Source organism: Raphanus sativus, chromosome 5 (assembly GCF_000801105.2).
Source record: "Raphanus sativus cultivar WK10039 chromosome 5, ASM80110v3, whole genome shotgun sequence".
Lineage (NCBI taxonomy): Eukaryota > Viridiplantae > Streptophyta > Magnoliopsida > Brassicales > Brassicaceae > Raphanus > Raphanus sativus.
The window spans coordinates 38060876-38085899 of NC_079515.1; the positions used below are offsets into that span (position 1 = coordinate 38060876).

The window sequence follows — 25024 nt, forward strand, 5'->3', positions numbered from 1 at the left end:
CCTCATAGATTGTTGTTTTCGTGTTTTGCTCCTTAGGTTCACGCAGTGATGGGGAAGAATGGTTCAGGGAAGAGCACATTCTCTAAGGTGATTGCATTTGAATGTATCTCTAGATTCCTCTATGCGCCTGCATAGTATTGTTCTCTCAGAGAGCCTTATTTTTTTTTGAAGGTTCTTGTTGGTCATCCGGATTACGAAGTGACGGGAGGAAGCATTGAATTTAAAGGGCAGAATCTGGTTGATATGGAACCGGAGGAGAGATCTCTTGCTGGTCTCTTCATGAGTTTCCAGTCTCCAGTTGAGATCCCTGGTGTTAGCAATATGGATTTCTTGAATATGGCTTTCAATGCTCGGAAACGAAAGCTCGGTCAGCCTGAGCTTGATCCAATCCAGGTGTGTGTTGGCGCCGCCATTAGGATCGGTCTTCTTTCTTTGCTTGTTGTTGTGTGCTTCTGTACCACCAATTGGTTTCCCCTTTGTATATCTTCTTCTGTCTTATCTCTTACGTTTATAATATGTGGCTTATGCAGTTTTACAGCCACTTGGTATCAAAGCTTGAAGTTGTGAATATGAAGACCGATTTTCTGAACAGGAATGTGAATGAAGGATTTAGTGGTGGTGAAAGGAAACGCAACGAGATTCTACAGTTAGCGGTATCGCTCCTGTTCACTCCCTTGTTTTCTCAGTTGCCACAAGCACTGTATATGATAAGAAACAAATGTAGTAACAGAAGGTAGTTGGAAGACTGTGCTTTTTTCCATATGTGTGAAAAATCACAAGGCCTATGATTAAGTTAAGATAGTTGGTTAGACTTGCCTAAGCAGGTATAGGTTATTTCTATAACGAAACACAGTGGAAATTGCTAGAGCATTAAGGATCTGTTATCAGTATTTGACTGCAATGTTGATTGAAAAGACACAGGCTAAACATACATGTGTGAAGAACTCTCCTTAGCTTTCCTTGTAATTGGAATATCTGCCAAGCAAGCAATGGAGACATGTTCTTTTTGTTTTGTTTTAAAATTGCTTTGACATGAGATTATCGCGCCACAAAACTTCAAGCTATGAACAGGAGAATAGTAATAGTCTATTCTTGTCTACATAGAAAGAGATCAGGGAACACATATGTTTGGTAACTGTGTCTTATCTGTCCTTCCAGGTCCTTGGAGCCGAGCTGGCTATACTGGACGAGATTGATTCAGGGTTAGATGTTGATGCTCTTCAAGATGTGGCAAAGGCGGTGAATGGTCTTTTGACACCAAAAAACTCTGTGCTGATGATAACCCACTACCAACGCCTACTTGACTACATTAAACCAACTCTCATTCACATCATGGTGTGTATTCTTGGTTTTTTTTTGGCCAAACTGCAAGAGCTACTTGTGTTTTCGTTTGTATCTGTGATTCATGTATGTTACTCGGTTTCAGGAGAATGGAAGAATCATTAAAACCGGAGACAACTCCTTGGCAAAATTACTGGAAAAGGAAGGCTACAAGGCCATATCCGGTTAGTTATCTCAGATCATAGTAAACCGCTCTTCCTTCTTCTGAGAGACCAGACTGTTGTTTAATGTCTCAAAAGACATTGGAATCTGAAGATGATGTCTGAAAAGTCAAATTTTTTTTGCTTCATTGTTTTTTTTTTTGCTTCAGTGTTTTCATGCCTTTTTTTGTAACTAACAATAAATTCAGTTAAATAACCCCATTTATGTTCAAGTGGGTACACTAGAAAATAAAAATGTTCAGACAACGTGATCGCTGGTGAATTAAAACGCAAACGTGTTTTTTTTCAAACTCATTTGGATCATCTCCTTGAATCTTCTTCTTCATCTTCTCCACAATTGACTTATTGGTATTAAAGCCATCCCTCGATTCGGATTTTCCCTCCCATTCGTTCTTTTCTTGTCCGTCACAGATCTTATTGCTTCAGATCGTTTGAAGTTTTTAGATTTGCATATGACCCTTCTGAAAAAATCGAAACTTTTTTCTTTGGCTTATTGATTGTTGTTGTGGAAAGACTCCTTCTTTGCATATATAGTCTATCAAACCGAGTAGGGGTTTTTGCTTGTTCATCTGTATTCCGTGAGTGATCAGATTCTACATCATTGGAGAAGAGGAGAGGATTTGACTTTTCACTTGTTTGTGTCTCTGATCATTAGGAAAGAATGAGATTGAGATTCAGATCAGATCACTTTGTCTTCTTTTGATCAGATCCTGTGAGCTGATACGTTAGAGAGATATTCTTTTGATGGGTAATGTTTGTGTTGGGCCTACCATTTCTGGAAATAGTTTCGTGCAAGCTGTTTCCGCTGCAATATGGCGGCCACGGATTGGAGCTGAGCAAGCCTCTTCCCATGGCAGTGGATCAGCTTCCAAAGAAGCATCTTCTTCCCATGGCAAAGGAGGAGAAGTTTCCAAAGAAGCGTCAGCTTCAGGACCATTACCTGATCAGGTTCAGAATAAACCCCCTGAGCAAGTCACAATGTCAAATCCAAGAACCATTCCAGAAGCCGAAACCAAATCAAAACCAGATGCACCTGAGGAAATCAAGCAGGAGGTTGTTCTGCAGGTGGATAAAACAAAGTCTGAGGCAACAAAACCAGATGCAAAGAGTGAAACCAACCCGGAGAAGAAACCTGAACCTAATAAGCCTAAACATATGAGGAGAGTGTCCAGTGCAGGGCTTAGGACAGAATCAGTATTGCAGAGGAAGACTGAAAACTTCAAAGAGTTCTATTCGTTGGGAAGGAAACTCGGACAAGGGCAGTTTGGGACAACGTTTTTGTGCGTTGAGAAAGGTACGGGGAACGAGTATGCGTGCAAATCCATTTCCAAGAGGAAGCTTTTGACGGATGAGGACGTTGAAGACGTGAGAAGAGAGATTCAGATAATGCATCACTTGGCTGGTCATCCAAATGTTATATCCATCAAAGGAGCATACGAAGATGTTGTGGCGGTGCATCTTGTGATGGAGTTGTGTTCAGGTGGCGAGCTTTTTGATAGGATTATCCAACGTGGGCATTACACTGAGAGGAAAGCTGCTGAGCTCGCGAGAACCATTGTTGGAGTTTTAGAGACTTGTCACTCTCTTGGTGTTATGCATAGAGACCTAAAGCCTGAGAACTTTCTGTTTGTTAGTAAAGAAGAAGATTCACTCTTGAAGACGATTGACTTTGGTCTCTCAATGTTCTTCAAACCAGGTTTTAATCTCTTTTGTCTTTGAAGATTTGATTTACACACATCTATGTTTGAGTTTGTAACTTTAGTTTCCTTTCCAATGTTGCAGATGAGATTTTTACAGATGTTGTTGGTAGTCCATATTATGTAGCTCCAGAAGTTCTTAGAAAGCGTTATGGTTCTGAATCAGATGTGTGGAGTGCTGGTGTGATTATTTACATTTTGTTAAGCGGTGTTCCTCCATTCTGGGCTGGTAAGAGCGGTTTTGCATCTTTCTTAACTTCAAGCATTTGTGTTGTTTCATATTATTAGGCTCTGATGTTTCCATGACATGGACAGAAACCGAACAAGGTATATTCGAACAGGTCCTTCATGGAGATCTTGACTTCTCATCTGATCCATGGCCAAGCATCTCTGATGGCGCAAAAGACTTGGTGCAGAAAATGCTTGTGCGTGACCCCAAGCGAAGACTAACTGCACATCAAGTATTGTGTAAGTCATTCAAGTCTATGAGCATAATATATAGCTTTCTTTACTGGTATTATGCAAGTCATTTCAAGTCTAAGCATTCTGAAAACAGGTCATCCATGGGTTCAAATTGATGGTGTGGCTCCAGATAAACCTCTGGACTCTGCTGTTTTGAGCCGTATGAAGCAGTTTTCTGCTATGAACAAGTTCAAGAAAATGGCTCTTAGAGTAAGTTATCTTTCTAATGCTAAAGAGAGATCTCAAAGAAATATAAAAACTTAGAAGTTCTTCAACTCCTTCTTGTAGGTCATAGCAGAAAGCTTATCTGAAGAAGAAATAGCCGGTTTGAAAGAAATGTTCAAGATGATTGATGCAGACAATAGTGGTCAGATAACTTTTGAGGAACTTAAAGTAGGACTAAAACGAGTTGGTGCTAATCTCAAAGAGTCAGAGATTCTTGACCTTATGCAAGCTGTAAGTCTTTTTAACTCAAGAGCAGTTGCATCTTTTGCTTGGGTGTTGTAATAATCTTTGTGTGTGTCTCTTCTGATCAGGCTGATGTGGACAATAGTGGAACAATAGACTACAAAGAGTTCATAGCAGCAACATTGCATCTAAACAAAATAGAGAAAGAGGACCATTTGTTTGCCGCCTTCTCCTACTTTGACAAGGATGATAGTGGATTTATCACACCGGACGAGCTTCAGCAAGCTTGTGAGGAGTTTGGTGTTGAAGATGCACGGATAGAAGAAATGATACGCGATGTTGATCAAGACAAGGTGAAACCTCTTTTTCTTACACCTTCTCATCTCATCCTAAGCTAACAAATGCATTATATAACACTAAATCCTTGGCAACACAGGATGGAAGAATAGACTACAACGAGTTTGTGGCAATGATGCAGAAAGGGAGCATCATGGGAGGAGGACCTATGAAGATGGGTTTAGAGAAGAGCATTAGCATCTCTTTGAAACACTAGTTGTCAGATATACAAACACCATAAGATCAAGAAATACTTATGAATGATGATGAGTATTATGTTATTTTTTTCTTCTCAATATTGTGATGAGATTTTTTGTTATTATTAGGAAAGTCTTTTTACTGTACTGTGTACTTTATGCATATAAACATTGTTCTTTGGTCTGTTACTTGTGGCTACTTTGATTTATCTCTGTTTCAGGTTTTACTGAAACTAGATCTTGACCCGCGCTTTGGAAGCGCGGAATATTTTACGATGAAAAATTTTACTAATAACTTAACAAATATTTTGTTAACTTTTAAAGAGTGTGTATTTAAAATATTTTTGTATTTAAATCAGTGTTTTTAAATTCAACCCGATTGTGATTATACCGGTTAATCCGGAGATCTAACAATTCAATTTAGTTTTTTAAAATATTCATATTAAAAAGTCACTAAAACCCGAGACTAACCGATTGAACTGATGGATGACCGATATGTAATCTAATTTGATTGAAATTGTAATAGTTTCATAATTTGTAATCTTATAATCCAAATTTTAAAGTTCATTATTTTGTAGTTTCTGAAATTATGACGTTTCTACAAAATTTTAAAGAGAAAATGATGGATATAAAATAACTAAGATTAATTATTGTATTGTTTGGAAACATTGATAGTAGTATATAAAATATATTGTTTGGAAACATTGATAGTAGTATAAAGAAATAAGTATATTGTTTGAAAACATGGATAGTAGTATAAAGAAAGGAACATTAGTGATTTAATGTAGGTTTAACTATAAAGTATAAATGTGTATTTAATTTAAAAAACTTACAAAATAAATATTAGATCCAATATAATGTTTCTGTTTTAATAAGATAGATGTTTTAATAAGATAGATGATAGATAACAAACAACATTGCCAGTTTGTTAAATAGACGTTTTTTGTGGGGCCCATTATGTTCTATAAAAGCCCAGCCCACTAAGTATCGCCGTCTGCCTAGGATGAAATTAGTGTGACGGCGGTATTGCTAAAAACTCAATCTCACACCGTTGGAAGGGATCTCATCTTACGGCTATAAATAACCCGTCTGAGTATTTTACGTAACGGACTGTCTCGCTAGTCTTTTTGCTATACGAATATACGCTCCTCTCGTTTTTTTTTTTGGTTCGGGTGCCACAAATTAGAAAAAACCCTAATTCCGAAAATTTTCGATTCCTTTCTCATTCTCTCAATAAGTTTCCGATCTTCCTTTGGCGGCAAAGGCACGTATCGAAACCCTAGATTCGGTTTCTCGTTTCGGCTTAATGGCGAGCGCGTCACGGGGAGAGAGCAGCAACCCATACGGCGGCGGATTGGGAACCGGCGGAAAGTTCCGTAAGCCGACGGCTCGTAGGTCTCAGAAAACCCCGTATGAACGGCCACCAACCTCCGTGAGGGGCTCTGGAGTTGGAGGCGGTAGGGAGGACAGAGGCGGCGGCGGGTGGCTGTCTAAATTGGTGGATCCGGCTCAGAGGCTTATTACCTATAGCGCTCATAAGCTATTCGCGTCTGTTTTTCGGAAACGCCTCGTCTCGGGTGAAACGCCCTTGCAGTCTCCGGAGCAGCAGCGGCAGCTTCCTGAAAGAGGTAATGGTCTTGTTAGCTGTGTTTTGATGCCAAAGCTTTAATCTTTTGTGCAGAGTCTTGGAGAAGTGTTATTAGTATGTTCTGTTAATCTTTCCTCTGATTGGTTGTGATTCCTGCTCGATGTGTTTTGTATTAGATTGTTTGCGTTAGTAGCCGCCTGTTATGTATGTTTTTAATATGTGCTGTGTATTTTTTCATGGTTCAGATGTGATTCAGGAGACTAGAGTAGCACACATGGAGAGGACCCCTGCTGTAAGTAAATAAGCTTCTTCCTGTTGATTTTCTTTTTTTTCTTTGATTCTCTGTTGTGTAACCATGATTTATCTATATGAAGTTGTCCACGAAAAATGATGTGGTTCGGATCCAAGAAGGCAATGCCTCAGGCAATCCAGGCAAGGATGGATTTATGGACCTTGAGAAGATGTTGAAGGAAAAAACTTTTACAAGGTACACCTTTCTTTGAAGTTTTTGCTTGTATATATAACCCAGTAGATTTGTAAGTATGCTCCCCCCTAAGATTATAGAAGTCTGTTTATTTTTGCATGCATTTAACATTGATGATAAAGAAGAGTGAAATGTCTAGTCTCTTAACATTTTTTCCTTTTTAGAGCATTTCATTACAATATGTTTAAGCATTTTTTGATTTCTGAATAACTGAATTTGTTTGGGCATTTCTGATGGTTTTACAGATCTGAAGTTGACCGATTAACTTCACTGCTCCGTTCGAAAGCTGCTGATTCATCCACTGTAAACGGGGATCAAAGAAATGATGCGAGTAATTTGAGACATCCACCAACACAGGCGAGGGCTAGTGCACATCCAGATAATGGAAGTATGAACGCCCTTGTTTCAGCACCTCTTGGAAGTTCGAGGGTAAGGGAGTTGTTACACATATGAGATATACTAGTCTGTTTTATGCCGATGCCGTACTTAATCTTTTGATTGTTTCATCCTTACCAGGCTCTCGATGAGGGCATTGCTTCGCCAGCTCAGCTTGCAAAGGCCTACATGGGTAGCAGACCTTCAGAAGTTACTCCTTCTATGCTGGGGTTGCGTGGTCAAGCGGTTAGGGAAGATTCTGTTTTCCAGAACAGAACCCCATTTCCGTCAAAGTCACCTACAATGTCACTGGTGCCAAAGCTTTCTGGACAAAGACCTCAGGAAAATGGTTTTCTCACCCCTAGAACTCGGGGAAGATCTGCTGTTTATAGCATGGCTAGAACACCATACTCTAGGCCTCAGTCCACTGCGAAGGTTTCAATGTTGCACCATGACTTTTCTATTTAAGAGTTTGCAACTGGTATCTAATTTTATGGTTCTTTTTTTGCCAGATTGGGTCTCCTTTCCAGTCACCTCCAAGCACATGGGACGAAACCTTATCTTCTGGTTCTAGACATGGGTTTCAATCGGTAAACTTTTCTGACAATGCATCAAACCATTTCAGATTGGTCTTTAAAACATATGTATCGACATGACTTTTAAATTATTTTGTAGGGTCTCAAACGGAGGAGCTCAGTCTTAGATAACGGTATAGGATCTGTGGGGCCTGTAAGGAGGATTCGCCAGAAATCCAACCTTTCTTCTAGAAGCTTGGCATTGCCTGCCTCAGAAGGCCCGCTTTCTGTTCGTGCCAGTGGTGGACAAAACATTACACATACAGCTAAAGATAGTGCAGAGGATATTCCTGGTTCAAGTTTTAACCTTGTCCCTTCCAGATCCAAGGATACGGCTATGAAAATATTCCAGCAACTTGAGAAAATGGATTCCCCAAAGGAGAAATCACCAAGCAAGTTATCACCGTCTATGCTACGAGGCCCGGCTCTCAAAAGCCTTCAAAATGTGGAGTCCCTGAAGTTCTTGGATAATATTCCTGAGAAGAAGGCAAATTCGCCAGTCTCTAGTCATCAAAAGCAGGAAAAATCTGGAGGGAGTGGCTCCAGGGAGTTTTTAGCTCTAAGTGTGAAGACTGGTAGTGCTGCTGATGACACTAACAAAGCAGGTTCCAGTAAAGATCAGGAGACTCGTGTTAAAGGCGATTATTTGCCTCTCACGAGTTCTTTGGAAGAGCATCCTCCGAAAAAACGATCATTTCGGATGACTGCCGATGAGGTAACTTGTTCATTTCTTGAATTTTTATTTCCAGAATAAGCAAATAAGTGTGTCAAGGCGAGCAATCTTATTTCCTTTTCGTGCAAAATTTTACTGTTGTCCATAGTTTTGTATTACCATTGACCCAATTTTACTGCAAACGTTTGACCATCTATATATGCAATTCTGGACTGAACATTGCAGGATTTGGAGGATGAACATGTTGCAGCAACTACTCCATTTGAAGAGGCAGAAAAACAGAATGTCTTGAAAGTAGAGAAAGGTGTTGGTGTCAGCGTGCCTAAAGGGGAGAAGCTATCTACTTCATCTGAGACCATAGCCTCTACGTCATATACTCTTAATGGTGACGCCTCTCAGAGTACTTCTAATGGATCTCTAGAAACTGGAAGGAGCCAATTTTCTGCTTTTCCAATGGAATCTGTTAAGAAAAGTAATATGCCCTCTGAGCCAACTTCAAAGGTCACCCAAGGGAATGAGAAATCGAGTATTTCTCCTACCAAGACCTCTGGAGGGGATTATATCTCTCGGGAAGAGCCTAAAAAGGATGCTGCTGTGTTTCCTAACCTCTTCTCTTCACCTGCGGCCACTGACTTTTTAAATCAAAACAATGGTACATCTGCAGCCATCAAGTTAGAAAAGCCGAGCAGGTTAATGCATACTTCTTTTTCCTCTCTGTATATAGACAATAATTTCTTTACTCGAGTCAATCCCCTAGTGCCTCATTCTTAATGGTATCTAAAGTTTTAATTTTGTTTACTGGCTTCCGTCTTGCAGCTTTGCTTTTGGAGTATCGGAGGCTTTTGGAAAGCCAACTGAATCAAAGAAAACTGTTAGCAACAGTGCTTCTGGAGCTGAGTCAACTACCTTAGCTGAATCAACCCTCAACGGTAGTATATTCTCAGGTGGAGCAAACGCCATCAGTCAACCTCAGTTTAACGGCTCTCTTGGTTCAAACCCTTCCTTCTCATCTAGCATTTCGAATACGCCTTCCAATAATTCTGCGAGTGAGGTGCCATGCACTGTGCAATCTTCTGCTGCTACTCTGACTTCCCCCAGTGTATTTGGAAAGATTCCGGCTGCCTCGAGTGTATTTGGGAACTTGCCTGCTAATACTAGTAACGACAGCAATTCCGGCAACAACCCACTATCAACTGCAGCACCTCCTCTCTCTTCTGCGTCGCCTTTCAAATTTGGGGAACCTGCAGCAGCTCCATTGTCTACTTCAACAGTATCTGCACCTAGCGCTCAGGTTTCAAAAGAGACCGAAGTAAAGAACCCAACATTTGGAAATATAAACAGTTTCAAGTTTGGTGGTATGGCTTCAGCTGGTACGAGCACTGAAAATACTGTTGCTGCTAAAACCTCAGATATTAAAAGCACGCCAGGCTTTATGTTTGGGAGCTCCCCAGCTGTGGCAGACGCTGGTACATTTAGCTTTGGTGGGACATCCTCTGCGGCTGGCGGCAGCACATTAATCCCTTCTCTTGCTGCACCTGGGAGCTCTGCAAGTTTTGTGTTTGGTGTGTCATCTTCCTCAACCCCAACCCCTGGGACGGAAAGCAGCAAGTTTTCAGGGACTTTTGCAACTACTACTGGAAGTAATATTTTTGGAACGTCCTCTCCTGCATTTACAAGCTCTGGTAGTAGCGTTTCCGGAGGTGTAGCTGCAAGTACTGCAAGCAGTGTTTTTGGATTCAATGCTGTTTCATCAGCTTCTGGTGCTAGCTCCCAATCTCAGGCCTCGAACCTTTTCGGTGCTGCAAATGGTCAAACGGGTAACATTGGGAGCGGAACCACAACTCAGACACAAAGCGCTCCCTTTATGTTTGGGTCATCTGCATCAGCTCCTACATTTGGTTTGTCTGGGAACAACACTTCATCGAACAGTTCCCCTTCAGTGTTTGCTTCTGGTTCAACCCCTCAACTGGGCTCGACAAATTCGTCTTCAAGCTCTAGTGGTACAACTAGCTCTCCTCTGTTTGGGACGAACTGGCAAGCTCCCAAACCTGCTCCAGCCTTTACTTCCTCATTCACCCCTTCCTCATCTCCAACATTTTCGTTTGGAGGATCATCTGCTGCTACCGCTTCAAGCGCTTCTGCTCCCATGACCTTTAGTTTCAACTCAACCGCTCCTGCCATTCCTCAGCAGTCAGTATTTGGTAACTCAGCCCCCTCAGCGACTCCTCCCTCGCCCTTTGGAAACTCAACCCCCTCGTTTGCGTTTGGTGCGACTGCTACACCACCAAATACTACAAACGGTTTCAACAATAATAACCAGCAAATGAGCATGGAGGACAGTATGGCAGAAGACACAGACCAAGCCAACAAAACATCCATGGTACAACAACCAGTGTTTGGACAACAGCCTGTCTCAATGCCTCAACCAAGCTTTACCTTTGGAGGAGGAGCACCACCAGCAACGCCTCCAACAATGGCTAACCCGTTCCAGTTTGGTGGCCAGCCGATTGCAAGCACAGCGCCACAGAACGCATCACCTTTCCAGGCATCACAGAGTCTAGAGTTCCAAGGAGGTGGGAGCTTCTCACTGGGCAGCACTGGAGGAGGCGACAAGTCCGGGCGCAGAATCATCAAACCAAGGAAAAGCAACAGAAAGAAGTAAAAGCGGTATGGATCATCACCAGTATACAACTCATGAAGAGTCTCATTTTATTTTACAGTCAGAACTTGGATTCGTCATGTTTTGATGGAAGAGGTAAAATGTCAAGATGTGGGTTTTCATTTTATGCTTGTCTGTCATTTTCGTGTTAAAGAGTCAGGATTTGTGGGGTTAAAATGTTGAGACTTATAAAGTTGGTTGGAAAGTTTTGTAATTTTTCAGAAAATACGGGATGTAAGAGTAGTAGGTTTGTCTAAAACTCTATTGTACTAGTGTTTTTGTAAGGCACAACAAATAGTCGAACTTTTCTTTACGTTTTGGTTTACGCACTAGATACTTGTTACGTTCAATTCTGTTCACGTATATTAAACCAAACCGAATATTGATTCAGCTGAAGGAAGACCTCCAATTCGTTGACCAATTAATTAAGGATTATAATGTAATTTACTTTGGTACGATTTAACTTTGCGAAAAGAAGATCTTCTAGGAAACTTCGAATTGTAATACTCTATATAGTTTTGGGGTACGATATAAGCAATAATAACTTTTTGAAGAAATCTATAAATTCGAAAACCTTTAGGAGTTTCTTCTCCAAATCCTCGAGATTTTGATCAGACGGTGGGTGTGTAGAAGAAGACGAGGAGAATGAGGAGAGTTTTCGGCGCGAAAAAGAACACAGAGCCTCCTCCCTCCATTCAGGATGCCTCCGATCGGGTTTGTCCTCTCTCTCTCTCTTATCTTCAAATCCGTTTTGGCAAATATCCCCTGGAGAACTATTGATTTCGTGTGTAGCGTATTCATTGAGTTTTCTAGGTCTAATCGTGTGTTCGATCACCGAATCAGATGATTGTGGTTTCTGAGATTTCACTTCCCATATAGAAACTCAGCCTCGTTGCAATGTTTTGTTTAAATGATTGGGGCAGATAAATAAGAGGGGAGAAACAGTGGAAGAGAAGATAAAGAAGGTTGATGTTGAGCTCTGCAAATACAGAGAGCAGATTCAAAAGACTCGACCTGGTCCTGCTCAACAAGCTCTCAAAGCTCGTGCTATGAGGCTTCTCAAGCAGAAGAAAATGTCAGTTGAGAGAGAGATTCATTAGTTTTACTTTTACAGCTAAAAGCTCTCTTCAGTTCAGTTGATCAATTTTAACATTTACTTCTCTTATCACAGGTATGAAGGACAACGTGACATGCTCTATAATCAAACATTCAATCTCGATCAAGTCTCTTTCGCTGCTGAAGGTCTCAAAGACGCTCAACAAACTGTATGTAAATATATATCTCTTTGTTTCTCTAAGCCTATTGTGAAAAAAAAATAAAAAGATTGAATCTAAACACAAAAGTTTACTTAAATCTGCAGATGACTGCGCTAAAGTCTGCTAACAAGGAGCTGAAAGGGATGATGAAAACCGTTCAGATTCAAGATATCGATGTTCGTTTTTTTAAGTGTTTCTTCTTCTTCTTCTTCAACATCTTGGTGTTTTTATCTCTTTATAAAGTTTCAATCTTTATCTTTCTATGTATAGAATTTGCAAGATGAGATGATGGATCTGATGGATGTGAGTTCTGAGATTCAAGAAACGCTTGGTAGGAGCTATAGTGTTCCTGATGGTCTCGACGAAGATGATCTCATGGGAGGTAAAGTTATTGTTGGTGTTGCGTGACTAGGACGATAATGTATTAATATTGCATTTTTAATGGTTTTTTTGTGAAATTTTTTTCAGAGCTGGAGGCTCTTGAAGCTGATATGGGAGACGAGACAGAAGCAGATGGAGTGCCTTCTTATCTCCAACCCGATAAGCATAGTGATTACGATGATGAACTTAACTTGCCTTCAGTACCCATAGGACAGACTGGAGCTCCACCTGGTCGAGTTCAGGTTTAGTGTTTAGACCCTTTTTCTCTTTTCTCGAATTTTGAAATCCTTCACAAGTATGAGTTAGCTCACGATGTGATTAACAGGCTGAGGATGAGTTTGGGTTGCCGGCCGTACCACGAGCTTCTCTCCGGGGATAAAAGTTTCTGGCGATTCTCTTTTGTGGAGTGGAGCTACTAAGCTCTTTTTTAGGCTTAGGCTTCTGATCACTTTGTTCATAACATTTTCAACTTTTCTTTTGGCTCTGTAATGAATTTTACAATAATTGTGTGTTTTATGGATGGCTCTTTTCTTCTCGAATTAGCTCCCATATGGTTTAGCCAAGGAAACGAAGGAGCTAGCTTTAAAATTTTATATATTGTTTGTTATATAGGCTTTAATGTTACTCACAAATTTAATACATGGGGACCATATTGTCTATATCAAATTGTTGGTCAGTTGGTGGTTCTAGTTCTTTTAATTCGTTATTAGACATCTGATCCTATGAAACTAGTAAAAGTGAAGATTTTATTGGAAACAATCATTCTACATAAAGTGTATTGCTCAACACTAACTAAAATGATCATATTATACATTGTGAAAGGCTCATACACCTTTAGTCAACCATTTGACTTTTCGATGAGTCTTTGACCTTACTACATTTGCTTTTCTCATGTTTTCTATCCTTAGAGCTCTTGAGTGACATAATCTCATCGTTATTCCCCTCTTATCGAATAAGATTTTTCAGGCTTTTGGGATCGATCAAAACAGTGATGACTAGATCCTTCCACATACTCAATCCAATCAAGATAATCTTTTTTGGAAGCAAAATCAGACAGACTTTTAGTCGAACCTTCTGATTGATCTACATGACAGCTTGGTTTAGTAGTAACGTCTTCATGCTGAGATTTCTGACCGTTTTTGGTAGATTCTTCGAGCTGGTTCACACGGTCACGAGCACCGTTCCTAGTGGAGCCTTCAACATGGTCCGAACGATCACGACCCCTAATCAAATCTTCAAGATGATCCATATGACCATATCTAATTGAGTCTTCTACATGCTGATCCATATCTCCACGATTCATGTTTTTAACCGAACCTTCAAGTTGGTCATCGTGACCGTGCACCTGGATATTCTTTTTATATGGTTTCTCTTTTAGCGTCAGTTTACGATGCATGGACTCCATAATCTTTGTAACCAATGGTGTCTCCTTTGTTTCATTACATTCTTCATTTTCGGGGGAATGGTTTTCCCGGAGAACCTCTCCACTGTCCTCCTCCGACTTCATAGACCCGTCTCGCCGTAGCCGGCTTTTGTTGAGCTTCACGTACTTCGTTGATAAATTTTTGGTAATTTTCTTCATTTTCTTTTGATCACAATAAGTTCTGTAACGTTTTCGTTTTAAGTAACTTGGAAAGTTTTGGCCCCAAGAACGTTATAAGGTTAATAAAAATTAAGAATAAACAAGAACAAGTTATTTATAAAGTTAAAGAAGTCCCAAAAGAAGTAACTCATTTTGTTTATTTACTATAATGTTTTAAGATATTTGTTAATAATAAAACGCGGTTTTAAATTTTAGACAGCAGATGTTACAACCATCAAGGCTAATTAAGATTTAACACAAGCTTACGACAACTGCAAAAAACTCTAACCTACGTGCCAATTTTACCTGATTTTAAAGATTTTCTTGGCAACTACCCCAAACTTATAGAGAAAAAAAAACTTATCTTAAGCAAAAAAAAAAAAAAACTACCCAAGACCATGGTTCAAGTGGTTTCCACTATTTTCTGTTTGATTCAGATAAGCTCAACCATGATCACATAACACATATATTCTTTGACATTAAAAGAAAAAGAAAAGTAATTACTCCAAGACCATGGATGGTGATCTTTTTGAGCAAATAGCAAAATACATTACCACTCCCAAAAAAGGAAATAATTATTTTGTCCATACAGCAATCAAACATACCACCAAATGCTTATAAGTTTATTTGGTGGTCTCTCAACTCAAGTACAGAAGTACAGAAAGTACAGACAAGAGAACATAATCTTTATTCGTCAGATGTTACCGAAGAGTAACACCACGACAAGAGAATTAGATCCTTTTGTTTTTGTTTTGGGGTAAATTCCAAAAGACAAAAAGTTCCTTCTTCTTGTTTTTTTACTGTGGAGATGCTTCGTATGTACTTATCAGCTCCTTGAGTTTCTCAAATCCCTGAAAAATATTTAATCAGTTAAACACAAACTCACATCTCTAATAATAAAGCTTTCTAACAAGAGTCGTCTAATAAAAAGTCTTACCATACGGGTTGTGAATTCTCCAAATGATTCCTTCGCTTGTCTCCCAAGTTTCCAGTTGTAAAACAATGGCTCAAAGACCTTCTCTAAGTCTTGAATCTTCACCTTGTCCATGAAAGCCCTCGCTATCTGTGTCTGGTTCGGTGTTCCTCCTAACCAAACCTGCAACAAACAACCTCCAATTAGATACTTTTTATTATTATTACTATTCTGTTCCAACTCATTGAAGGAAACTGTAGTTACCTGATAGCTGTTTGGACCATCTCCGACTAGACCCACTTCAGCCATGTATGGTCTAGCACATCCATTAGGGCAACCAGTTACTCTCACCACAACTGATTCTTCATACTCAAGACCAACCTGATTCAACACATAAAAAGATCAGTTCACACATCAACCATAGTCTAAGAGGTGTTATCTTTTTTTTCTAGAAACTATCCATACCTTCTCAAACATTGCTCTCACTCGCTTTAGAATGCTAGGGATCCCACGCTCTGCCTCAGTTATAGCCAGAGGACACAAAGGAAAAGCTGGACAGGCCATTGCAGTTTGGTTGAGAGGGTCTACAAACTCTGGTTGCTGCTCAAATCATCAACACACTCTTTTGTCAAAATTAACTTTCAAAACGCCAAAAGACTGTGTAGAAAGAAAACAAACTGCTTACCAATAGGCCAGCCTGAGCAAGCACAGTGGTGATGGATTGCTTCCACTCACTCTTGATATCACATAACACAATGTTCTGATTAGGTGTGATACGCACATCGAGTTTGTACTTCTCAATGACTTCTCTCAGTGTCTTCTTCATGTTACCACCAACACGTCCACTGTCTACATGAAGCCCACAAAACCAAGCACCATCTCCCTGCTCATGCCATCCCAAATAGCTTTTGAACTCCCACTCTGGCAAATCACGGGGAGCCTCGAACTTTTTGCCATAGTATTGCTCAACCACATCTCTGAACTTCTCAATCCCCCAGGAGCTGAGCAGATACTTCATTCTACTGTATTTGCGGTCATCTCTTCTCCCGTGTTCACGTTGTGTGACAACAATGGCCTTCACAGCATACAAGATATCCTCCTTGGGTACGTAGCCTAATGGTTCTGCAATGCGGGCAAAGGTAGACTCCATTCTGTGTGTTCTTCCCATACCTCCACCAACCTGAAAGAAGAGAAGAAAAAAACTTAATAGGCAATTTTAACCACAAATGGAGATTAGCCGCTTGGGCATTCGGTTTTCTGTTTTCCGGTTTTAGAGATATAAGAACTGTTCAGTTATATATTAATTAGTTTGGTTTGTTTTGATTTAGTTCGGATAACAACTGTAGGAACCGGTTAATATTCGATAAAATTTTGGTTCCAATTCGGTTCGGTTGGATAAAAAGACATATTTTCAGTTTTTCGGATTAAATAACAGATGATATGGATAAATTTAAATATTTTTAATAAAAACTATTTGGGTAATTCAGTTCTTTCAGGTGGTAATTCGAATAATTTAAATATTTTGGATTAAAAGAATTTGGATATTTCAGTTTATAAGTAGTATTTTAAATATATTTTATAATTTAAAAACTAAACATAATTAATATTTTAGGTATATAATTGTATTTAGATGTTCGGTTATCCATTCAATTCTCTGTTCGGTTTTCAATTTTTGGTTCTAACTATATAGCAACTGCTCGGTTATTTGTTAGTTTTCGGTTCGGTTTATATATGCTCACGCCTAATGGATATGCTAAAGCAGATGCAGAGACTTACATATATGTTGAAACCCTGAGGCTCCCCATTTTCATCCGAAACGACAACAACACCAATGTCATTGGTGAGAAGATCCACAGAGTTATCAGTAGGCACAGTCACAGCGATCTTGAACTTCCTCGGCAAGAACTGAGTGCCATAGATAGGCTCAGGAGAGTCCACAAAGTTAGTCCCGTGAGAGTTATCATTCCTCGCCTCCACAACCTCAGGTGGCTCGGCCGTCATAAACTGCTCCCCATCGACCCACATGTCATAGTAAAACCCTGACTGAGGACTGAGAAGAGCCGCGATGTTATCAGCCGTCTCTTGCGCGAAGAGATAGTCTCTCTTCGCGTAAGGCGCGGCCGGAGCAAGCACGTTTCTGTTAAGATCACCGCAAGCGCCGAGCGTGCTCCCCATGTTTCTGATGATGGAGCTCATCACGGTCTTGAGATTCTGTTTCAGGACGCCGTGAAGCTGGAACGTTTGCCTGGTGGTTAGACGAAGGGTGCCGATGCCGAACTCGTCTGCTAAGTCGTCCATGGTTAAGTAAAGCTGGTTCGGGACTTTGCCGCTTGGGTTCTTGGTTCGGAGCATGAAGGAGTAGGATCGTCCGCCGCGCTCCTCTCTGTTGTACTGTTGGTAGCTTCCGTGGAACTTGATGAGCTGAACTGCGGATTCGTTGACGTTTGGAGCTTCTGTTAGAAGCTCCTCGTTGAGTGGGTACCTGATGAAGTTGCTCTTCTCCTTGATGATCTCAACTTTGCTCCTCTTGGTGGGCTTTGCTGCCTCAGGCTTTGCTGGCTGTAGAAAAATAAAACAACATCAGAGAAAGAAAGAAAGAAAAAACAGAGCTGCTAGCTCTACTGGTAAAGCTTTCTTCTTAAAGTTTAGAGGTGCCATGTTCGAATCTCAGCAGCTGCAGAGAATATTTAGCAATCGGTTCTTGTCTATTCGAGAGTAATAACAAAACATTCAATCATAACACAAAAAACCAATCACCTATCAATCGAAATCATTACAGAAAAATAGCCATCGATCTATTACAGAACATCTAAATGATTGTTTTCAACAACACAACTGTAACAAATCAAAGATAGGAATCAGAGAAATGATTGTTTTTTACAGTTGATACGGCTTGGATTGAGGAAGAAGATGACGATGATGGAGGCAACGAGCGGACACCACCACCAAACACATTTCTTCCGAGAAAAACGGTACGAGATGACCTCAGAGCGTTGAGACTCCCGACCCGAATCTTCTGATCGGTAGAAAACACAGTAGCGGAGCCCGCCGGTGATCGAAACGGCGTCGTCATAGTTTCAGGATAGATAGAGAGACTGAGAAACGTTTGGTTTTTTAGTGGTGCTTAAATAAATAAGAGACTTGTCAAAAAAAAAAAAAAAAAAATAAGAGACAGTGGTCAAAACTAATGTGCGCAGTCATGTGTATCCCACGAGACAGTTACACCCTAGATGGCTGACCAAGAGATCGCGTGAGTAATACCAACGGTCAGATCGATGTACGTGTCAAATGTTTGCTACTAAAAGGCGCGTGAGATTAATTTCTGATAATATGGAAGAACCCGACCGGTATGTGGTACAGAATACAAAGTTGATGGTTATTCTTCAGAGTATAATGAAAGTTGGTGCACTATGATATAGTAATACAACCTTACGTGGCCGGCGTGGATTGGTTAGTTGTTGAATCAAAAATACACACGTGCGAGAAAAGATGTGTACAGTGAGCGACTCTCACCTACTTAGCTGCTCGAGAGCTCGAGGGGCTAATATGTTCTGTGGTGGGCACATGCTTTAATTTGTAGTTAGCTAGCTCAAAATGATTTTACTATTCAATAGCATTATTATACTTTTAGAATATTTATCAAAAACCCCATTTGAATATACTGTTAATGATGTTTACGAAACATTGTAGATCATGAAGAAAAGTATTACGAGTATTGAAAAATGAACATCATTGTCTAGTAGACTGACCCCACCATTAGCACAAACGTATATTTTAGGCTAAAAAATGGTGGTCTGAGTTGATGGAATAATTTATTTGTTGAAAGTTTCAAGGGGAATATAGTTTCGCTACATCTTCAACAAGCTCAGTTAGCAGTACACTGCAAATCGTGAAAGATCCCTAAAGGTGAAAAAGAAAAGAAACTATAGACTTTTGAAACTGGTCAATATTAGATATTTTTGTTAGGAAAATCTTATATTTTCAACAATGATCTTAGCCTTCGTACAACTTGTGATTTTTATAGCAGGTTGTGAATATTATGTAATGAACTTACTTACTGTATTCAGATAGGGGTAGATTTTTTATTATCAGTCTAACTATGCGACCAGCTATAATAGTCAAACACATCACGAGTTCTCTATAAACTTGCATATATACTCTCAAACTAGGATGTTTGACTGTTTGTTATTAGTTGTTCTCATTATCATAATCCAACATGTTTTACGACCTTTAATATATTTTTGAGTTTTATTTTACTGAACTACACCATTCAGTTTCTCGGTGAAAATCTTTTTAAATTCGCTAGTACATTTCCCACAACAGCCTCATCTTCACCGACTCTTCTCTTCTTAAGCGCCGTGCTGTGTTCTTGCTCCAGGAACATCCACTTCCCGTTTCTTTGTCCTCTTGCTTGGTTTATTCCTTCCTTTCGTCTTCTTCTTCAGCTCAGTGCTGTTGGGCTGCTTCTATCTCTCCTCTTCGAGGCCTGGACTACTCTTGCTTGGGCCTGAGAGGATAAAAAGAGCCTTATCGAAACCCACAAGCTAGTTATTTTCATAAACGAATATATATACACAAATATGAAAGTCTTTTGTTTCGTACTATGAAAGTTGTTTTGTGTTACACTTCTAGAGTTTTAAAGATGTTAGCTTGACTATAGTTGTTAATTCTGGTATTATACTATTATCACATCTAATACAACTCACCAGTTAAGCTTTCGAGAGTTTGAAAATAACGAAATAGTATGTGACCTTGACTGATTTTAAAAATAAAATTCCTATAAATAGTTTAAGGAAGTACCAAATCTGTTTGTGATCAGGGACGGATGCAGGAAGGCTCTAGGTGTGGCCTGTGCCCCATACCAAAATTTTCTTTTTCTTTGATAATATAACATAAATTTATGTAGGTGTCTTTGATATAAAAAAATTTTACACTGCATGCCGCACACTAGAAACTTGGCTGGGTCCGCCCCTGTTTGTGATAGTAATAAACAAATCTTGGTCCATGTCGCTGCTGGTGTGCTGGTTCGGTTAGGACTTGGGCGGCCTCGTTTACCAATGATGTAAAATGTAACAACTACTATCATCAGCAACCTATTGCGAAAACATTCCTTGGTTGGATACTCAATATTTCGAGATATGTGTCAATTTTAATTTGTATAACTAAATGATTGATACATTCGTTCCTCTCTATGGATTGATAGGAAGTACAATTGTGTGATGTACCCTAATCATGCTCCTTAACTTTTGTGTCAATTGGTATAGTCCTTGGAATTTTGTGGTATTTGACTTTTTTTTTATTGCGAAGTATCTAAATCCCCTATATATTAAAGGAGAAGCATTTTTAAGAGTTTCCATATTCGGATTTGCAGAGAGAATGTCAACTTTCATTGAGAAGCCTTTATTTTGTATTTTGCATACGTGTCACTCTTACAATGAAAGTTAGAAAAAATGGTCAATTAAATGCTAATGCTAATTTCCTTTTTCGGTTATCTTAACATTAATCCCTTACGTTTATATTGTCGCATGCTTACGTTCATATCCGTGAACACCTAAAGATTATGCTTACGTTTATATTGTCGCATGCATTAGGGAAAACCGTGAGATGATGTTGAAAGCAACGTCAACGTCATGCAAGAGATCCATTCGCGAGCAGGATGAGAAGAAACTAAGAGAGGCGCTTCTATTCGCAGACACTTGTGTAAACGTCGAGAAAGTGGTCGAGGAGAAGAGCATCATACTTGATAAGCTTATCGTCATCGCTCACTTTAGCTTACGTTTATATTGTCTCATGCATTGGGGCAAACCGCAAGATGATGTTGAAAGCAACGTCAACGTCATGCAAGAAATGCATTCGTGAGCATGATGAGAAGAAACTAAGAGAGACGCTTCTATTCTTTTATGCTTGTGGATCGGACGGATAACCAAGTGAAGAATTAGGTGGTCCTTGATTGCTAAAAGAGTCCCGGGTCGGACGGATAACCAAGAGAAGAATTATTGGAACACGCATCTGAGAAAAAAACTTGGAGTCAAAGATCCAAAAACCAAGCTGAGCAGTGTTCGTAGTGTTCATCAGATCAGTCAGTCAGTCACACAAATCCTACTAGAACATTAGGAGAAACAAATATCACATCCTCTCTTGACAAAACCGGTGCAAGAGATGCCATTCGTGAGCAGGATGAGAAGAAACTAAGAGAAACTCTTCTATTCGCAAACGCTTGCGCAAATGTCGAGAAAGCGGTCGAGGAGAAGAGCTTCATACTCAATAAGCTTATCGTCGTCACTCACTTTAGCAGGAGCCAATTGCTGAAGCTGTGCATCTATCGATGCCTTTTTTCTCTATATTATAACATGTCATGATCGCTGATCAGACCAATCTCCACTAGCTCACACGCTTTAGGAGCTCTTCTGTAACCAAAAGAGTGTTTTTTGGTTGTATTAAATCAACAAAAAAAAAGGTAAAATTTCTGAGTAACTGATGGAACCGGGGATTCTAGAGACTGTAAAATTAACCGGTGATTGGAGGGAGTTGACTGTTTCGGTTCGCTAGAGGTTTTGTCGAGGCTAGAACTAAGTGGTTGGATGTGAAGGCTAGAACTAAGTGGTTGGATGTGAAGACGGGAGTTGTTTGTATGTCTGTCTCTTATAAAGTTTATTTAAATTTTTCTGTTTAGGGTCCTGGTTTTATTGAATGGATGATTGTTGCGGTGGTATTTATGTCTGGCTGATTGAAGATTTTTATATTATTTTTGTTAAAGAGATATTTTGATCATAAAAATGTATATGGCACAAGAGTTCAAGTAGAAAAGTATATAAGGTACTTGGACATTCATATGTTCTAGAATACATATCCCCTATATATTAAAGGAGAAGCATTTTTAAGGCTTTCCTTAAACGATTTTGGTGAGAATGCATGAAAAGGTTCGGATCCACGTGTCACTCTGTGAGGAAGTTTAAGAAAAACAGATCATTTAATTATTTGCTTTGTTTCCTTATTTGCTTCCATTACAAGAAACGTAACCAATTTTTTTTTCATTCATGCGCGAACTGTTTGTTTGTACATTCGTTTTGTGCTGCGTTGACGTTAAACGTTTAGAAACAACTCCATTTCCAACTTATGGTTTGAATCTCCATCTCAGCATGTGGATAAAATCGTACGAAACTCACCACCACGAAGCAGAAACACTTTGAAGCATTATCTCTCGACGATGGAAGGATCCGAGTCATCGTTCTCTCCCTTCGAGTCTTGTCGTGTTCTGTCGTGTGTTCTTGACCTCGAGATCAATGAGGCAGCCCTTAGCGTAGACGAGGAGGACAAAAGTTAGGGAGAACATACAACTGGCTTGAACTTCAGTTGCGAAGGCCAAATCGGATGAGTTTGCTGTTTGCAAACAGGGAGAGCTAAGGGACGAGCAAACACAGAGAGCTAAGGGAGAGCTAAGGGACGAGCAAACATCAGTCCCGAGTAACTATGGAAGATTGAGAGAGAGAAGGAAAAGATTTGATACGTTTACGAAGAATAAACTTTATGTTTTTCATAGTCTCTACACTTATTTTTTGTTGTTCTATAGGTCGACCATAATTATCTACAATTTTCATGTTTTTGTAGAACTGAGCTGCTCGTGGAGCTGATGTTTATATCCCTGTTTCTCGCAAACATTATGTTAGTAATCAAGTTGTGATCAAACATTCAAAGGAAGTCGTGTATTTTGACAAGGCAAGTGGGTGAAACAATTGTTGCTATGGTAATTTGCTGCTATTCAAAGGAAGTCTTGCATTCAAAAGAAGTCTTGCATTGTGATCAAACATTTGCTGCTATGGTATAACCATAGTTTTTATGTAAGTAATATTCGGAGTCATTTGCTTCTCTGCATAGCCAAAATTGGATTGAACGAAGCAGTAACATTATAGTCAAGTTTGATAGACTGTCATGTATTTTTTTGTATGCTATAGTTTGGTTATTTGTGCACACTGATGTTTCATGTATGTAAGTTATATGTTGTATGAATTCTTTGAAGCAAAAAATAAAGAACTATGTGTGTCTTCTTCGCGGAAGTTTAATAACCGAAACAACATCTTCAACTAATAAAAGGGTTCTCTTCTCTTTTTTGTCAAGTAAGGTTATAGAAAGAAGTTAAATAGACGTACAGTGCAAGAAAACACATTTGTTTAACTACTTCATTGGCTTAGATCACATTAGATTATAATAATATCGAGCAGATTCTGTAAAACACATATGTTTGTTTAATACATACGAGAACGTTGTGCATGTAAAATTTTTTGCATTTAATTGAATCAGTAAAAAAATTATAAATTTTTTTCTTGCTTACCATATTTACCTACTAAATATTTGTCTTGCTTACCAAGTCTCAAATCAGTAAAAAAAATGTTAAATATCTAAACTTCGCACTTATAAGATATCTATTTAACATAATCTAATTTTGCATTTACTTTCGTATTGCCTTTCTTATTAGCAATAATATTGCAACTATATAAACTAAAACACTATAATTACTTTATTAAAAACACAAATAAATATTATAGTTTGCATAAACCAGATTGTAACAAAAACTTAGTGTGACCAGCTTAGATTGTAACCTTGATTATATAAATTAAAACACTTTTTGACTTTTCAATTACAATTGTTACATAGATAAGTAAAAAAAAGTAATAATTATAGTCATTACGTGTAAATTTAGATAAATCTAGACCGTAAACCATATCTTATAAACAAATCACACCAAATCAAACTGGTTTGATTTGGTTTGATTTGCACAGCTCAAACCAAATCATCAGTTGCTTACATAATTGGTTTGCTTACATAATTGGTTTGATTTGCACAGCCCTAACTCTAACTACATAATGCATCATCAATTATCTTAAAGAAAAAGTAAATATAATTTTGAAATCTACATATAGAAAGACATATATGAATAATACTAAAGAGTTTCATTCCATTCTTGGCAGTAAGTTGTATATATTTTTCCTTATAGGGAGAGTTTGTGAATATATTTCTTTTTCTCGAAAGGACTTTTATAAAAATAAAAATATATATAGAAGAAACAGGAAATAAATAAATAGTTCAGAATTTTAGGTGTGAGCTCTTTCCTTTAAACTAAGAGATAATGCACAAACAAGGCAACAAGCCTTTCTTCTTTCTTCAACAATAAAAACATGGCTTACAACACCAGACCAGACCCTGCAAAAAAAAGAGAAGAAAACGTGACCTTCCCATCCATGTAGAGAGAGAGAGAGAGAGAGAGAGAGAGAGAGAGAGAGAGAGAGAGAGAGAGAGAGAGAGAGAGAGAGAGAGAGATTTAGTGTTTAGTGTATATCCAAGAATTTAGGGTTTAGTGTTTGGATTTTTACCCATGGGTTTAGGGTATATATAGTGTTTAGTGTTTATGATTTAATTTTTGTGACGGTTTTAAAATTGTTAAAAAATTTCATCTTTTTGCAGCTAATAATATTTTTCTTTTATTTTAAAAACTTAACACAAATTATTATTATTTTATTTATTATATTTAAAAAATTGTACATTAATTGGCAAACTATGATTAGTTGGTAATTCACCCAAGAAAAATTCATGATAAAATATTAAACTAGGAAACATTTCCATATAAATAAAAATTGTGGTAGTTAAAAGATAATCGATAAATTAAAAGAATGTTTACATTTTTATATTTTTCAAAAAAAAAAGTTTACGATGAAGGGGATACCAAGAGAGAGAGAGAGAGAGAGAGAGAGAGAGAGAGAGAAGAGAGAGAGAGAGAGAGAGAGAGATTTAGTGTTAAGGGTATACCCAAGAGTTTACAGTTTAGTGTTTAGGATTTATCCAAGATTTTAGGGTATATCCAAGAATTTAGGGTTTAGTATTTTGATTTTTATCCAAGGGTTTAAGTTTTGTCCAAAGGTTTAGGGTATAGTGTTTAATGTT

The 25024-nt window shown here is 38.8% G+C and overlaps 5 protein-coding genes and 1 pseudogene across 5 annotated transcripts in view; 4 read left to right on the forward strand and 2 right to left on the reverse strand.

The window, feature by feature from the left end:
- Positions 1–1714, forward strand: part of LOC108862055 (ABC transporter I family member 6, chloroplastic) — a 2353-nt gene extending 639 nt beyond the window's left edge. Inside the window, exons 2-6 of the mRNA XM_018636079.2 lie at positions 37–87; positions 172–393; positions 531–653; positions 1159–1335; positions 1427–1714. Of these exons, the coding sequence (XP_018491581.2) occupies positions 37–87; positions 172–393; positions 531–653; positions 1159–1335; positions 1427–1510 (657 nt within the window). The 3' untranslated portion in view covers positions 1511–1714. The remainder of the gene's footprint in view (positions 1–36; positions 88–171; positions 394–530; positions 654–1158; positions 1336–1426) is intronic.
- Positions 1715–1947: 233 nt separating this feature from the next.
- On the forward strand, positions 1948–4791 carry LOC130495056 (calcium-dependent protein kinase 2-like). The gene is made up of 7 exons (XM_056986029.1): positions 1948–3198; positions 3285–3428; positions 3515–3667; positions 3756–3871; positions 3950–4117; positions 4198–4422; positions 4506–4791. Exons 1-7 carry the CDS (start codon positions 2247–2249, stop codon positions 4620–4622), a joined length of 1875 nt encoding a protein of 624 aa, XP_056842009.1. The 5' UTR covers positions 1948–2246; the 3' UTR covers positions 4623–4791.
- Positions 4792–5757: 966 nt separating this feature from the next.
- LOC130512920 (nuclear pore complex protein NUP1-like) lies at positions 5758–11269 on the forward strand. The gene is made up of 9 exons (XM_057011410.1): positions 5758–6230; positions 6436–6482; positions 6565–6677; positions 6920–7103; positions 7191–7484; positions 7562–7639; positions 7725–8339; positions 8523–8986; positions 9114–11269. The coding sequence occupies exons 1-9, from the start codon at positions 5909–5911 to the stop codon at positions 10957–10959; spliced, it is 3963 nt and encodes a 1320-aa protein (XP_056867390.1). The 5' UTR covers positions 5758–5908; the 3' UTR covers positions 10960–11269.
- Positions 11270–11483: 214 nt separating this feature from the next.
- Positions 11484–13132, forward strand: LOC108860238 (vacuolar protein sorting-associated protein 60.1). The gene is made up of 7 exons (XM_018634140.2): positions 11484–11670; positions 11880–12031; positions 12128–12221; positions 12317–12388; positions 12483–12594; positions 12681–12835; positions 12919–13132. Exons 1-7 carry the CDS (start codon positions 11602–11604, stop codon positions 12970–12972), a joined length of 708 nt encoding a protein of 235 aa, XP_018489642.1. The 5' UTR covers positions 11484–11601; the 3' UTR covers positions 12973–13132.
- A 184-nt stretch (positions 13133–13316) lies between these two features.
- LOC108860241 (uncharacterized) lies at positions 13317–14561 on the reverse strand (annotated as a pseudogene).
- Positions 14562–14701: 140 nt separating this feature from the next.
- Positions 14702–18188, reverse strand: LOC108860237 (assimilatory sulfite reductase (ferredoxin), chloroplastic). The gene is made up of 7 exons (XM_018634137.2): positions 17970–18188; positions 16865–17647; positions 15774–16268; positions 15554–15688; positions 15353–15469; positions 15113–15271; positions 14702–15026 (listed from the first exon to the last, which is right to left on the reverse strand). The coding sequence occupies exons 1-7, from the start codon at positions 18159–18161 to the stop codon at positions 14973–14975; spliced, it is 1935 nt and encodes a 644-aa protein (XP_018489639.1). The 5' UTR covers positions 18162–18188; the 3' UTR covers positions 14702–14972.
- Positions 18189–25024: the final 6836 nt, after the last annotated feature.

What these genes read in the sequence shown, in the direction of transcription:
- LOC130495056 (XM_056986029.1), top strand. Translation starts at nt 2,247, where the DNA reads ATGGGTAATGTTTGTGTTGGGCCTACCATTTCTGGAAATAGTTTCGTG. An exon ending in TTCTTGACCTTATGCAAGCT is followed by an intron (nt 4,118 to 4,197) that starts GTAAGTCTTTTT and finishes TCTTCTGATCAG; the next exon opens with GCTGATGTGGACAATAGTGG. An exon ending in GCGATGTTGATCAAGACAAG is followed by an intron (nt 4,423 to 4,505) that starts GTGAAACCTCTT and finishes TTGGCAACACAG; the next exon opens with GATGGAAGAATAGACTACAA.
- LOC130512920 (XM_057011410.1), top strand. Translation starts at nt 5,909, where the DNA reads ATGGCGAGCGCGTCACGGGGAGAGAGCAGCAACCCATACGGCGGCGGA. An exon ending in AAGGAAAAAACTTTTACAAG is followed by an intron (nt 6,678 to 6,919) that starts GTACACCTTTCT and finishes ATGGTTTTACAG; the next exon opens with ATCTGAAGTTGACCGATTAA. An exon ending in CTAGACATGGGTTTCAATCG is followed by an intron (nt 7,640 to 7,724) that starts GTAAACTTTTCT and finishes ATTATTTTGTAG; the next exon opens with GGTCTCAAACGGAGGAGCTC.
- LOC108860238 (XM_018634140.2), top strand. Translation starts at nt 11,602, where the DNA reads ATGAGGAGAGTTTTCGGCGCGAAAAAGAACACAGAGCCTCCTCCCTCC. An exon ending in TTCAGATTCAAGATATCGAT is followed by an intron (nt 12,389 to 12,482) that starts GTTCGTTTTTTT and finishes TTCTATGTATAG; the next exon opens with AATTTGCAAGATGAGATGAT. An exon ending in CGAAGATGATCTCATGGGAG is followed by an intron (nt 12,595 to 12,680) that starts GTAAAGTTATTG and finishes AATTTTTTTCAG; the next exon opens with AGCTGGAGGCTCTTGAAGCT.
- LOC108860237 (XM_018634137.2), bottom strand. Translation starts at nt 18,161, where the DNA reads ATGACGACGCCGTTTCGATCACCGGCGGGCTCCGCTACTGTGTTTTCT. An exon ending in TTGCTCAGGCTGGCCTATTG is followed by an intron (nt 15,689 to 15,773) that starts GTAAGCAGTTTG and finishes TGATTTGAGCAG; the next exon opens with CAACCAGAGTTTGTAGACCC. An exon ending in TGAGAGCAATGTTTGAGAAG is followed by an intron (nt 15,470 to 15,553) that starts GTATGGATAGTT and finishes GTGTTGAATCAG; the next exon opens with GTTGGTCTTGAGTATGAAGA.